At 44.7% G+C, this 14,612-nt stretch overlaps 1 protein-coding gene across 1 annotated transcript in view; it reads right to left on the bottom strand.

Annotated features, from left to right (window-relative positions):
- Positions 1 to 14,459, bottom strand: part of RTN1 (reticulon 1) — a 125,448-nt gene extending 110,989 nt beyond the window's left edge. Inside the window, exon 1 of the mRNA XM_009332739.1 lies at positions 14,441 to 14,459. Coding sequence (XP_009331014.1) covers positions 14,441 to 14,459 — 19 coding nt within the window. The remainder of the gene's footprint in view (positions 1 to 14,440) is intronic.
- Between the last annotated feature and the right edge of the window lie 153 nt (positions 14,460 to 14,612).

Genomic DNA, 14,612 nt, shown 5'->3' with positions numbered 1-14,612 from the left:
CCCCTTCGTATTTACTCAAACCATTTATACAGACGGCCAAGATCATTCTGAGTTTACATGGTCTTCCTTGTATTTTCCCAGTGCAAGATGTAGGAGCTGGGAGAGGTTGGCCCATCTCCAAGGGTCTGGAGAGCGAAGCCCGCGCACCAGGTCCTGCTGTGGCACAGCATTCCTCCAGGTAGTACTTGCATGGTGAAAGGTTGAAGAAATTTGTCTCTACCTTGAAGAATGGGGATTTTATGCCCTTCCAGTTGAGTAAAAGAAAGAATTGAAAAAGTAAAATGCATTCAAAAGCTTTTTTTAAGAGAAATTATGTTAATAGCTCCAACTAAACCAAGGGGGGGCAGGGTGGTTTTGCTAGGAAAGTCTGTCTCCAGAGCTCATGAATGCAGGAGGAAGGCACCTGCTGAGTTTCTAAGCCTAAGCCCCTACCACCACAAGCATCACATTACCTAATTCCCTCCATAAACTGATCGGGCTCCTCTTGAGAGTAGTTTGGATTTCTTCTTGTATTCGTTTTTCTCTCCATCCTGACTTCCTCTTGTCCCCAGCCTGAACACTCCTGTCCAATTTATACAATTTTTTCCTTGTGCCTACACTGACTTTTAATGTAGCTCATTTCTCCTGGCTGTTTGCCCCAAGCACCAGGAGCAAACACCCCTTTCCCTCTCAACTTTCTGTCGGGCGAGGTTAGAAACCAGCTCCTCTAACCCATCTTCTCAGAAACTGGCTCGTACCTGGCACAGCAGAGCAGCTGTGACCAGAAACCTGGGCAAGCAACACTGCAGGCAGCATGGTGTTTTGTTCATATCTAGCTTTTTTGTTTCTAAAGGCCACAAAAGCCTGGGGCACCTGGTGCTGGGTGCAGGCAGGAGCAGAGGACTCTTGGGAAGCCTCGGATCTTATCTGCTCTGGCGGTTACCGCCATTCAGCTAAATGGGACTGAAATTGTTTGAAAACTTCTAGAACAGCCCGTTTTTTTTCTAAAATGCTGGTTAAAACACACAGCACAGCAAGGCTGAGGAAGCGGTTGTCATTGCAGCTCCAAGTGCAGGGTCAGGAAAGGGAACTTGATGGCTTCTAAAGACTTCACTTCCCACTCACGGAGGAGCCTGCACTGCTTTCCTGCTCACACAAAGTGAGAAGGGGAGAGCTTTTAAAAAAGAAGTTGTCTTGTATAGAGCCTAAGAAGAAAGAGTCAGATTTGCTGTCTTCACTGGCTTTCCTTCCCTTGCTCAGCACCAATAGGCAAGTCACATTTTTAAGTGCCTAAGGGAAGGAGCACTGTACAATTATTTGAATCCAAGGACGCTGGGCAGCTGCTAGGTTGGGGAACGCTGATGGCTTCATGCCTTTTTCACCACGGTGGTGGCAAATTCATCTGCCATAAAGACAGAAGAACCTGCTTGGTATTATAGTTCAGCAGCAATTAGATGGACTGGACCAGGAGGGAACTTCATTTTCACCAGTGACAGAGAACCAAGGTCACACTCCTGATGAGTGCATTAAATAGGTGCTAACAAATCCTACTTGCTAGTGCACTAGCTCTTGGATTTAATGGGTATTTTCAAGCTGAGAATAAAGTGTGTTGATGTCATTGCTCTTCAGACAGCAACGGCAAAGAATAAGTTGCAAATGCAGGGTTGAAATTAAGCATACTGACTGCGGTTGTTTGTGTTTTTCCTGACATTAGCTGGAAGTGGAGCTATTGCAAAAGAAATTCTGTCCTGTGGGAAAATTTCATATTATTTTCAATTTTATTTTCATCTCAAATCAAGAGGAAACAGAAAACCTTTCTATGGAAGAGAAAGCTCCACAGGAAAAATGTTTGGAAATGTTGAAACATGTTGCTTCAGCAAATTTAGCAATGTCAGTAAGACGGCAAATAACACATGGTATTCCCTCTATGTTGTTCAGCTGGAAGGGTGAATGCCTTCGCAAAACATAACTAAGTATCCTTAATATGAATTTAAAAGTGAAAAACAGGAAGGGAAAAAAAAACCTATCTTCATGCACCTAAGTAAAAATAGCTGCCCTACATTTTTCAGGAGAGAGGAATGATTTTTTGGAGTCTCAGCCTGAGAGGCCCCACAAACTGACTCAATGGTGATGAAGCCGAGACTCCTTTGGAGCAGCCTGGCACTGCCTTGGCCTCAGCAGAGCCAGACCTAGTTCAAATGCAGCTGCTGGGGTAAGACCCTTCATTCCACAGTCCCATCAGCAAAATAGTAATAAAGGTATCTCCTTCCTTACGCCTCCCCAAAATGCAACCTGAGGAACACCAGCTTAGTCTTGCATTCTGCGCTTTTCACCGTCTCTTGGAAAGTAATAGGATGATGTTGGCAGAGAGCTGGCCAAGAGAAAGCAAATAGAAACACAGAGACGTTATAAAGCAAGGCTCCAAGTACTACAGTCTTGCTAAACTGCTGGTTCCAGTAAATACCAAAGACCGAAGCGGGTTATGGGCAGGGGAAAACTGACTCCTAAGAAAGTGCTGGAGGATGTGGCATTTCCATTTCCAAGATGTTGCTGATATGCTGAAAAATCCCTTTTCTGCTCATTTAGCACAGCTGGAACTTTGCTAAAATCAAACCCTCCCTGTGAAATATTTTTTGTAAATCAGCACATTCTGCAGCACATTTTTCTTCCCTTGGCGGGGAAGGAGGCGTCAGGAGTTACCACCCGGCTGTGATGACACCTTGTAGGAACAGTCAGAAGAAATTCCTGAAACCCTTATTGCTGAAGCTCAGGCTTTGACCGATATAGCAGAGGGACCGTGTCCACTCGCTGCTAACAGCTGCAGGCAATTATCTGCAGGCTGAGATGGGAAAACATGTAACATATTTTACGCAGATGTCAGACTAAGAGAACAAGTAGTAGAAAAGGGAGCGACCGAAGTTGGACTTCTGGTACAAGTTCACAGAACTGTGTAGAAACAGTTCAAGATTCATCCTGTGCAGATGGCAAAAGAAATTATCTTGACGACAAAGGAAAAAGAAACGGAACTATTCTGTGCATCTTCCTACTCTTTAGGGTGCAATCAGAGCACATCTTCAGCATTGCTATTAGCATTCCTCCACCAAAGAAATCTCAGCAAAGCATTGAGCTCACATTTTCAAAGATGCTGCTGGAAAGCTTCCCAGATTATATATTTTCCTTTTTAATTTATACCTCTGAGGATAATGCTAATCAAGGAGGCAGCGAATGTGGTGAAACACCCTCAGACCCAGGTTGATTTATTAACAGTGGTTGCATTATTCTCACTTGGAGAACGATGCTAGCATCCCAAGCTTCCAGAAAAAACAAATCTTGTTTGCTGGTATGTTATCAAATACAAGCTGACAATGTACTTGCACAGCAGATATGCATAAGTGCATCGCACAGAATGATTCATCTGCAAAACATCTAGCATGCTAGATGCTTGATTTAAAGTAGGTTAGAAAAACGATTCATTAAAAAGCAACAGCAGAGAGAGAGGGGAAAAAAAAGAAGCCCAAACTCTGAAATCTCCTACTGGGAATGATACATTTTCTTCTCATTCTTTGTTCAGCCCGCTCTCCTCAGGTTGCTTTTGAATAGAGTTTGGATGGCATAGAGATGGACAACCATGTAAAAATACATGTAGCTAGACAAATATTACAAATGCCATCTTCATGGCCTAGCCGATCTACCAAATATTCCAGGGATTATACATGGTCTGTTTAGCACGTTCAAAGTGAGAGCAGATTGCATATATTTTACACAGCATAAACCCCCAAGCCTGTCTCCTTATCTCTGACCTGAACTTCTACTACACAGCAACTGAATTATAAAGGCTAATGTCAGAAAGACTTTGAAAAAAATTCCCAAACTGGCAATTGGCTTTTACTATGAGAGCTGCTCAGATGATCCACCGTAATCTGCAGTGGTATTTTTTAGGGTAGGGGAAAAAACAGAAAAAAACGTGCGTGACATGGCAATTCTAAAATACAATAGAGAACTTTGCAGGCCAGAATTAGTGCTTTTAAAATGGAATTTATGTGTATTTGGAATAAACGTCCTACTATAAAACCAAATGTAGACAAGGTAGACTTCTAAACACTGCTGCCAGCCAAATAAGGTGAAACATATGAATTGATTTGGGAATAATTTGAAAATATATACACTGCTTTCTAGGATTTCACTATTTTTTAAAATATTATTTTAATCCATGTATCTCTTGTGGAAAGATTTTTTTGTCTGATGGGTAAGTTTCTCAAAAAAATTAAATTTCAGGAAATCTGGTCCTTTTTTCTTGGCGCCAGCAGACAGGTATGCATTTTCAAAGGCAGAGAGAGTTCCTATTTCACACATGTAAAAGTAACCCAGTTTTTACTCAGTGACTCCATATCTGTGCATGCGAGCAATTATTTGCTTTCTTGACTTTTCAATCCTGCATGCAATGTACCCACATTAAACACACATGAAAATTTCTAAGTAGAGAATTAGATACCACCTACTAAAGATCTACTCCAAATTGTTCAGCGATGTTAAAATCCCATCGTGCCTGTAACCAGGATGCCACTTACCACCCATTTTGATACAAGGATTTCTGATCAGTGAAAGCGATAAACCCTATTTTCTTTCATAAACGATGTGTTCAGAGGAGGTCGACTCCTCCAGGACTTTTCCTGACTCTCAGACATCACCTTAGAGCTTCGCCTTTGGGCCCAACACCTTTCCTATAAACTAATTACAGATTACACACACAGAATTTGAGGATAACCAGGGGGTCCTGAGAAGCCAATTCTATATTCAACCACAGTGATATTTTTGCTAGAGCAGTAGAGAAAACAGCAACAACATGAATGCTGCATTACGGTTTTTTTAAACAACTGCAAAAGCTGCAAAAGAGAGAAACCAGCCTCAGCTTTAGGTCAGCCCCCACATCAAAGGCAACTGTCTCAATTAAAGTTTAGTACACAGCATTATTGCAGTTTACAGCATCTATTTGGTCAGCGATGTTTACCAAAAATATAAACCTTTGTAATAAAAGGAAAAACACCCAACAAATTGGCAAACATGGTACATCCTAAGACAGAGATGAGCAGTAACTACAGCTGAAAAAATGGTGAGCAAAATTGGGATTTACATTTTTATAACTTTTATAAGGGGTGGGAAAAAGCATTTCCCTTTTTACTACCATCAGTCTGCACATAATGTACGATTACTGTGCATATCATGCAGCTACACCTGCACACAGAGCAGTTAAGCCTCCAGTTCAGCTGAAGTGCACATTTAATTTCCAGCGTGTTGCATTGCGCTTCACTGCTGAAGTCAATAGGAAAGAAAATATCCTGAAATGCAAAACGTTTCCTACGCAGATGAGCAGCAAGTGCATCTCTTTTGCTTCTAAATTAAGGACATCAAGGGAAAGACCTAATTAAGACTTATTGGAATTCAGACCCCCCCGTACATCAGTAGTCAGTGGAGAGACAGTACCCGTGAAACCTCATTACACCCTCCCACAAAGCACATGGGGATGCTGCTCAGTAGATCAGAGCAGAGATGAGGCACTGTGCTCCCCAGGTCTGCCTGCTGCGGGTTTTTACCTCCCACCTTGGCCGTGGCCTCAGTGCATGTTCCTCGTGCAGGGAGGGGGACGCAGCTGACCCGAATACGGGTGAACACTTGCTCGGTGGTGGCAGACTTAGAGAAACTTTCAGGCTTTGCTCAGGATCTAGCCCTTTGGCCTGCCAATGAGCTTGGGATTAAAAGCATTTCCAAGCAGAGCTGCTCTGCTGGCTATGTGCATGTCGGGACCTATATGGGATGAGGGACTTCCCACCTCCCTGGCATGCAGAATGCTGTCTTTGGGGGTGTAGGCATCCTCCCTGCATCAGCCTTGCTACTTCCAAGTTGGGGGGCAGGATTAGGCCTGTAAAGGGCAAAACTCCCTTGCTGATTGCAAGCCATAAATGCATTCTGTCTCTCCACCAATTCCTTTACAGGTACCCCCGAGTGCTTTTGGGAGCAGTGTGTAAGGGGCCAGGCTCAGCAGAAGAAAATCAGTACAAACTCCAATGGCTCAGGCTGTCTGCAGACCCTCTCTGCACAGCTGTGCTGCAGAGGCTGCCCAGACTGAGGATTTTTAGGCCCTTTGGTCGTACAGCCAGTGACTAACACAGCGCAAGCAGGGAAAGGTTGGGGATGTCGTTCAGATCTGTAACTTCTGCATTTGCGGCTTTGTTATGTGCATATGAAGGGTGCGACAGGACAGGGGGGAATGGCTTTAAACTAAAGGGGGGTAGATTTAGACTAGATATAGGGAAGAAATTTTTTACGCTGAGGGTGGTGAAACACTGGCCGAGGTCGCCCAGAGAGGTGGTAGATGCCCCATCCCTGGAAACATTCCAGATCAGGTTGGATGGGGCTCTGCGCAACCTGATCTAGTTGAAGATGTCCCGGCCCACGGCAGGGGGGTTGGACTAGATGACCTTTAGAGGTCCCTTCCAACCCAAACTATTCTATGATTCTATGATTCTATGATTCTATGATTCTATGATTCGATGGGGTGAGGGACAGCCTCCCTGGGCTGTGTTTGGGAGACAAAGCACTGCCAACACTGGCAGCAAGAGGCTCCTGCACGGCCCCGTGGCCAGAGGCTGTGCCCTGGTGCCGCAGTTCCTCCTCCTCGGTCACAGGACTCACCCAGGGGCACCCGCACGTGCAACCAAGACATGGGCTGATATTTACACGGAAAAAAACCTCAGAGACAAGAGAAGCACAAGATCCCCAGGGCCTGGGAGCAGGAAGGTTTCCAGTCTGACAAGGCTGACCCATATATTTGCTTTTTACTGGCCGCAGTTAAGAAGCCCTTCAATGTCTTTAAACCTACCAACAATAAATCAGCTGCAGTTAATAAATTCAGCACTGCTGAAAAATAAGACATAATTCATGTCCTGAATGGCACAGTTAAGTGCTGACATAACTCCATGGGTCTGCAGAGTCACCCCGGCGCAGAAAGCATCCTTCAGCGAGCATCCTCCTGTGCTCCGTCCTCACCTGTACCCAAGCAAACACCCCGTTGCAGCACCGCATCTGGGACGGGAGTCACTGCTACGTGAAGGAGATGTTGGGAATGCTGCAGCTGTTAATGGCAATTGTGTCAAAATAATCTCAGAAGAACTGGCTACCTTTTCTGATACATCTCATGAAAAATTGGAGGCTGTATCAAGGGCAGGTGTCTCATTACAGCAGTGAAAGAAATATTCAAAGAACTCTTTCAGCAGCTGATATTTAAATAAAGATGGAAAAGCACACTTTTAAGCAATATTAAAATATAAAGCCAATGCTTATGAGATAATACCTTAATATTTGAAAGAGACAGGATTATGAAAGCTGTAGTCATTTCCAACAATTTTTAGTCTCACCTGGACATACACAATAAATCAACTTCAACAACAACAACAACAACATTATAATGATTTTCATTCCACATTTTCAATGTCTTTAAATGTTAATTTTCACAGTGCTGTAATGAGATAGGTAAGTGCTGGTGCCTCCATTTTACACACAAGTGACCTGAAGCGGTCTGGTCTAATGGGTAATAAAGCCAATTTACCCATGATATATCTCCTACTTCATTTATCCCTAAATTCAGCAAAACACATGCTCACCTTTAAGCATATGCTTAAGACTATCCTAATTTTTTTAAGCAGTTAATAATGTGCTTATGTTCCATATAATTAGGATCGTAAATACTTTATTGAAACAATGAGGACTGAAATAGGTGATTAAGGTCCCCTCTATTTTGAGTCTTGTCTTGTAGATGAGTGCCAAGAATTTATTCTCACTGTTGAAGGAATGGGGTTTCTTAGAAGATTAGGCTGACCATAAATCTGAATTGTCTTAAAAAATAAGAATACTAAATGTGGGATGTGTTCCTGAGTGCTGAATCATGCCAAGTCTACAGCAGCACATACTTTATTTTCCCTAAATTAGAAAACTAGTTACAAATAATGCTTCATTACTTGAAACATGGTTTGCTATGTGATGGCCTTCTTTTCTTTTCAAAAAAAACAACAAACAACCCAAGAAAAACAAGAACCCCCACAATTTTGTAAGCAGCCCTGATCTGGCAGTAAGAGAATACAACATGAAAAACAGACATAAGGACATAAATGCTACATTAAAAATGAAAAAGGCTTGGTGCGTACTTGGCCCATTTTAGAGGTACCGACTTCTCAGGAGGGAAAGTGAGGCAAATTCCTAAGAAGTCACACATTTAAAAACCTCCATTCCCTGTTGATGATGTGGACCTGCAGCACAACTCCTTGGGTATTTCAGGAACTTCGAGCTAAAACTCACGTGCACAAAATAATTAGGTCTTAGGGACAAATCAGGTCTCAGGGCCTAAAGCAGAGCCAAACGCCAGTCTTGAGCATTGCGGGTCAATCCAGGCCACGCAGTTGGGCCGGCATCCTTTCATGGGACAGTCTGTGAAGAACATGATAAGCAGACCTGTGGGATATGCCCAAACTTTTCCAGGAGGACTGAGCCAGAGGCAGCATCCAGGCATTTGCTGGGGTCGCCGTCCCCAGGCAGACTGAGAGCACATGCTTAGTGTGCATGTACTGCACACTACAGTTTGAGGGGTGAAAAATAAGGTGTAAGACATGTCATTGAATGGCATTTCCAGAGCTGCAGAAAAAGGGAGGCAGATGTGCCTCCCAGGACCTTCACACCAGTGAGACATAGTGAACCACCTAGCGCAGGGGAGACTCACAGCCCAGGAAATACTGCAACATGCAAAACCCAATGCTTGCCACAACTGGGACATCCAAAGCTTCTCCCCTCCATGCTGTTCTCCTCCTCCCCAATCTCTCCTCCTCAGTTCCTTGCCTATAAATAAAACATTTCATTACCAAGTGATGAAGAGTAAAATAAGGCAGGTGAGTCACCCTCCCTGGTACTACTCTGCTCTTTCATCTGCCTCATCCTCTTAAGCCATTTGCAGCCCTGAAGGCTGAAGAAAATCCATCACCGTGGAAGTCAAAGTGGGGATGGAGCTACCTGCATCCCTGTGGGGAACAGGGCAAAGACAGCTGCATTTTGATCTGCATGGAGTTGAGAACTACATTGCTGCACAGATTTTAAACCAGGAGATTTTATGCACCTCCAATCGCACTTTTCACCCCCAGATGCAGAGCACTTGCTGGAGGAGCACAACAGGAGCCATTGCTTCTACTTTACCCAAGTGGGAATGGAGGATGGTATTTCAACAGGAATCTTTTTTAGATGACTGATTGTGGGCTGTGACAAAATGGCCACTTTGTCAAGCTTCATGAGAATTACAGGAATAGAAGGATCCAAGAAGAAATCCACTGTGTTTCTGTCCCTCTCTGCAAAATCCACTTGCACTCACAAAACCCCAGGGGATGGGGAGAACCTCCACCAAATGATCTCCATCACCCTCACTCCCACCAGTATGTCAGAGGTTTTGAGGGACTAACCCAGGGAGCAGAGAAAAAATAAATTCAATTCTCTAAATCAGGAAGGACTAAAATGTCAATAATAGAATTGGCATGAATATATACTCTTCCAAAGTAAGATTAAATCTGGCCTCAGTTGGCTAAATCTGAGCAAGATTGCCTGGCAGTTGAGGGCGTATTTCCAAACAGCTGCTTAGGCTCCCCTGTGGCATATGCTTAGGTCAGTGAATCCACCTTATCAAGACTCTTTCTACAGCAACTTGAAAAACCAGGTTTTGGATCTTGGCCTTTACAGTGCACATGGCCTTGAGCAGTACATTGCCATGGATGCTTAGGGAGGGGGAGCTCTTGCTAAAGCAATACTTGGAAACGGGTGGGAAGGCCACAAAGAACAGCTGAGGCAGTTGCCTTGGGGAACCTGCTGCATTTGGTTGTGCTCTGACATCCCCAAAAAGCACCAGGGCCAAACCCAAGCAGTGCAGATGCTCACATCCATACCCACTTCTCTCCACCCAGGTGAACCACAGGGCTCCCAAGCTGCCTGAAAACCACCAAAAATCTCTTTCACGTTGAGGTGTAAAGCCGCCAGTAACTCACCCTCTCCAGTAACTGGAGAGAAACATATAAATTGAGATTTACAGGTGAAGCGTTACCAGTATAAACACAGGCTTATGCTAGGAGCATCTCACTGCAGCCCCTAGTTGGCAGGGGGTTTGGTGGGTCAGTTTGTGGTGACAGCATGTGGGTACATGGCACACATTCTCAAACTCAACCTCTACAAATCATATGAATTAGAACAGTTTTTTAAAAATGTCTTTACTAAAAGCACTGAGCCTAGACAGCCTGTCCTCATCACAGAGCAGCAGGAGCCAGGACCACTCATGGTCTTGTGTGCTATATCTACACCCATCAGAGCATGAAGTGCTCCCGGGATTTGGTATCTCACTGCTCCTCGGCAGGCAGAGGCTGCTCCTCAATTTATCTGCCTCATCCAAGCAGCTTCTAGTCCCTCCTTCCCACCTTGCCTCGCTGGCACATACCACATGTGTGTCGTTCAGTCCCATAATCATAGGACATTCGTGCCACTGAGGTACCCCAGGGGATCCCAACCAGCCCCTGGCTACTGTTCCAGAAGGGTTTCCATAGGCCATATTTGCCATCTCATGGTGTCCCCATAGACATGTCCCAGTTGTTAATGCCATCTCCTGTGGAACTGGCAACTTCTCCTTTGGGCAGCTGGACCCCACCTGTGACCTGTCTTTGGAGGCAGCTGGAAGTGGGGCAGGATTGCCAGGGATGTCCTGACTGCTGTGGCCAGTCTGAAGGCAAAGAGTATCCTGACGTGAGCATCAGCCTGCAGGGCTCACTGGCAGCTCTCTCAGCCTCAGCTACACGGACGTAGGGACATACCACTGCTGCCTGTAAATCACCCGGCGGATATCCACCAATGCACAAGGCTGCATACAACTTCCCAGATCCTGACACAGGAATCACCATTTGAATGAGCTCCTGCCCTTTTTCCCCTCTTTTCCCCCTAAACACACCTGCACCGTGGAAGAACAGTCCATTCTTACATTTTGCCATTTCTCTAAAGGAAACCATATGTATTTATCCTGGGGAATGCCTGGTAGCCTGTGTAATATTTTTGGAAATAATTCTTTAATTCTTTTCAAGGAATTTTAATCACTATTGACGTATAAAAATAAATAACAGCATCTGTGACCAGATGGTGTGTTGGGTGACATGGGGCTCTCTTCACCAACATGCAACTGCTTACCAGCCTTTCAGGACTGCTTCAGCCTCCAGTCCTTGCAAGAGCTGCTTGCAAGCTCCTCTCAACCTGAACCAAATTCATCTTTGGGAAGAAGAGAAACTCTCCATTTGAGGGAGAGAAACGTTTTCAGCAAAACCCAGGGGCCAAGTATAAGAGCAAAAGAAACTGCTTTGTCCCTGCCCAGAAGCTACTGGAGTCGGTCTTCATTGTAGCTCTGCAGGAGGAGAAGCAGACGTGGGATCTGCAGTTCCTTATTGCCCTGACTTTGCTTGACAAATCTCTGAGCTTTCTACTCCTCGTGGGAATTTTTTTCTGCAGTCCAAGTCATTGCCGATTTTGGTTGATCTGAAGAACGGGGGGTGAAATCCATTGCTTTTCATCATTCAGAAACCACTCACAAGGTTTTGACACACAGCCAGTTTGGCTCAAAGCCGGGCCCATGGGCAGCTTGAAAATATTCCTGAACCTTTCAACAATCCCTGGCTGGTTTTCAAACTTAAAACAAAAGCCAAGATCAGGGAAAGTTTGCAAATTTTTAGGTTGTATAAGAAAACTTCTGTACAGCTTGTGACAAATTCCCACCATTTATTTTCAGTTATTTTCATTCTGGGAGAATCTCTCAATCTCCAAACCCTGCTCTCGCCTCAAAAAGCATAACCATGTTTTTCACAAAAAGGACTGGTCTGAGAGGTGTGGAGGAAGATACAGGATGTGTCGGAAAACTACCTGGAGAACATACCGTCCAGTTTGCTCTTGTTTGGATGCATTGTTCCTTGTCTAAAGTGTCCCCAGGTGCCCCATTGTATAGGGAGTGTTGTAAGTTTATGGCAGTTTATGGCAGTGTTGTAAGTTGTTGGAGCTAGATATCTCCTGCCGGGTCCATTCCTACAGCTTAGGAACATGCAGGAATCCCTCTCTGAGCAGGAGAATTAAAGAGTTTTCTGAAATACTTGACAGTTTTAGATATTCAGCAATATGACAGACCTCTTATTCAGCAACTTAAGAATGTTTAGTCACACAGAGAGAATAGGGAAATTATTTACTTCCCCCAGTGAAGGGAGCGGAAGCTGTAGCTGTCTAGGTAACGTGGCACAGAAATACAGGTGCTGCAGCCACAAACAGAAAAGGAGACTGCGTGCGCAGGACTGCACTGGTTGGGATGCTGCTCTGTCTGCCATGGTCAGCTAGACACATACAAAACCACACAACGGTTACTTTATTAAACAGGAAAAACAAAATGGGAAATGTTTAAAACACATTACTACTCTTATGATATTGCTAATTTGACAGTCTGTCAATCTACAGCTAGAACACACCAAAAAAGGTCTGTATTGCTCACTTTATCCCCACCTTGCTACAGTTTGACACATGCAAACAAACGTGTCTAAAGCCCCTTTGCAGAGGATTCCAAAAGCCGAAAATTATTTTCTTTCCTTCTCTTTTTCCTTTTCTTTCTTCTTTCTTTTTCTTTTCTTTCTTTCATTCTTTCATTCTTTCATCCTGTCTATTCTGCCTATTCTGCATTCTATAAGCCTGAATCTACAGATCAGGTTAAGCCTGAAGAATCCTTCATTAAATGTAAGCAGTATCACAGTCATTCAACTTAATGGGGATTTACACTATTTAAGAGACCACCCCTCTTTGTTCTGTACGCTAAGATTCACCGTGGCCATATTTTTATCCATCAGTGAACAACAAAAGCTCACAAGATCCTTTCCCCCTTCTTCATGTCATTATACTGTTGAGGCAACCCTACCTGGATCCCCCAATCCTGCCCCTCTTCACACACACCCGCCCCCCGCCCCTAGAACAGCCTTACATTACAAGCCATCTGCCTCTCCCTCCAGTAAAAAGTCACGCTTCACAACCTACCACTCAGATCAGCGAATGATCAGCACATCAGCAGATTTGCTGCCTGCCCAAAGCTACAAAACAGCAAAACATTGCCTACATCAGCCAATGGGCGTTAGATCCCATTTTACTACTGAACTCAGTAGCATCAAGCAGACAGACAAGCACCAGGGAAACATCCATGTTGAGAGCACACACATGCACAGATGCACACTCAAACCCTGAAAAAACCATGCAGATGGGTATCAGTGGAATAATACACAGTCACGCAGACTGTGTTGTTTCTGGCCAGCTACTCTTTGTGCTGATTGACTGGAGGGGATCAGAAAGGACTCAGCCCAAAAACGCAGTTCCTAATGCTCCTGCAGCTATTGCATAATGGAGACCGATTCCCATCCCAAGCCCTGACTCTCAACTTACTCAAGACAAGTTTAATGCTGTCAGGCTGTATAATGGAAACATCTGCTTCCCAGTGAAGAGGAATCTCGATGGGATCCACCAGCTTCCCCAGGGCTGGGTTATTTAGTTATTTGGGTTCTCTGATGGGTGGCAATGGGAAAGAAAGTAGGGAAGTGTCACCAAAAAGGAAATAGAGTCATTTTTCCCCAAACATTTCTACCAGGAGCTACTGGAAGCTGAAACCTTCTGGGGTTCCTTAATAGATATACACCTGCTATTAATACACCCATTAAAGAAAGGAACCCTAAACCAAGGGAAATCAAACACATCGCAAAAGTAAACTGAAAATCAATGAACCTGCAGACCCTAGCTAAACTGAATGCACCTTAAGTCAAATACACCTAAAAAAGCAAAAGGAGGAAAACACAGCAACCAAAAAGTCCACGATTAAATAGGTGTGTCTCAAAAGCATGCAGAAAATACACAAACACTTCAGAATAGGCACTCCATTAAAAGCTACATGTTGAACTAACATAAGGGGCCATGCAGGAATTCCAGGTGCATGGGGAATAGCTGAAGTAACTCCTTTGAGATCTGTCACTCCAGATGTGTACAGGTGTACGACAAATGAGGACAGAGCCCCATCAAGTCAGGTGAAATCAAATGTCCTCCAAGATTTGACTGAAATCTGGATGTCCTGTGCCTAGCAAACTGCAAAGAGCTTTAGGGAACTTGGCTGGGTCCTGCATCCCCCCTCCCCCACATCAGCAAAAATTATTGTTTGCAAAGGCCGCAATTGCTCGTTATTTTCTGTTTTCCTACATGCACTCACTAACTCGTTAGTAATGTTTCCAAGCAGCCAGGCTGGGAGAAGAACCGGGGAAGGGACGGGAACGAGACAACCAGGAGATGCTGCTGCCAGGGTCCCTTTGTTGAGCATCCCTGGGTACCCCTCGCCTTTTACCTGGGGATGCAGTCGCCATGGCAACGGGCGGGTGTTCCCTGGCGGAGCCGAAAGCCAGCTGTTCCCGCTGCTGAGCCCCATCTCCATCCCGCAGCGGAGCCCCAGCTGCATACTGGTCCGCCCCGTCCGCAGCCCAGTGCACCCCAGTGCCCCCCAGCAGCAGGTCCTGGGG

The sequence above is a fragment of the Pygoscelis adeliae genome, unplaced genomic scaffold (assembly GCF_000699105.1).
Source record: "Pygoscelis adeliae isolate BGI_AS28 unplaced genomic scaffold, ASM69910v1 Scaffold179, whole genome shotgun sequence".
Classification (NCBI taxonomy): domain Eukaryota; kingdom Metazoa; phylum Chordata; class Aves; order Sphenisciformes; family Spheniscidae; genus Pygoscelis; species Pygoscelis adeliae.
The sequence above is the reverse complement of the archived record's forward strand: the minus strand, read 5'-3'. Positions and strand labels throughout refer to the sequence as shown.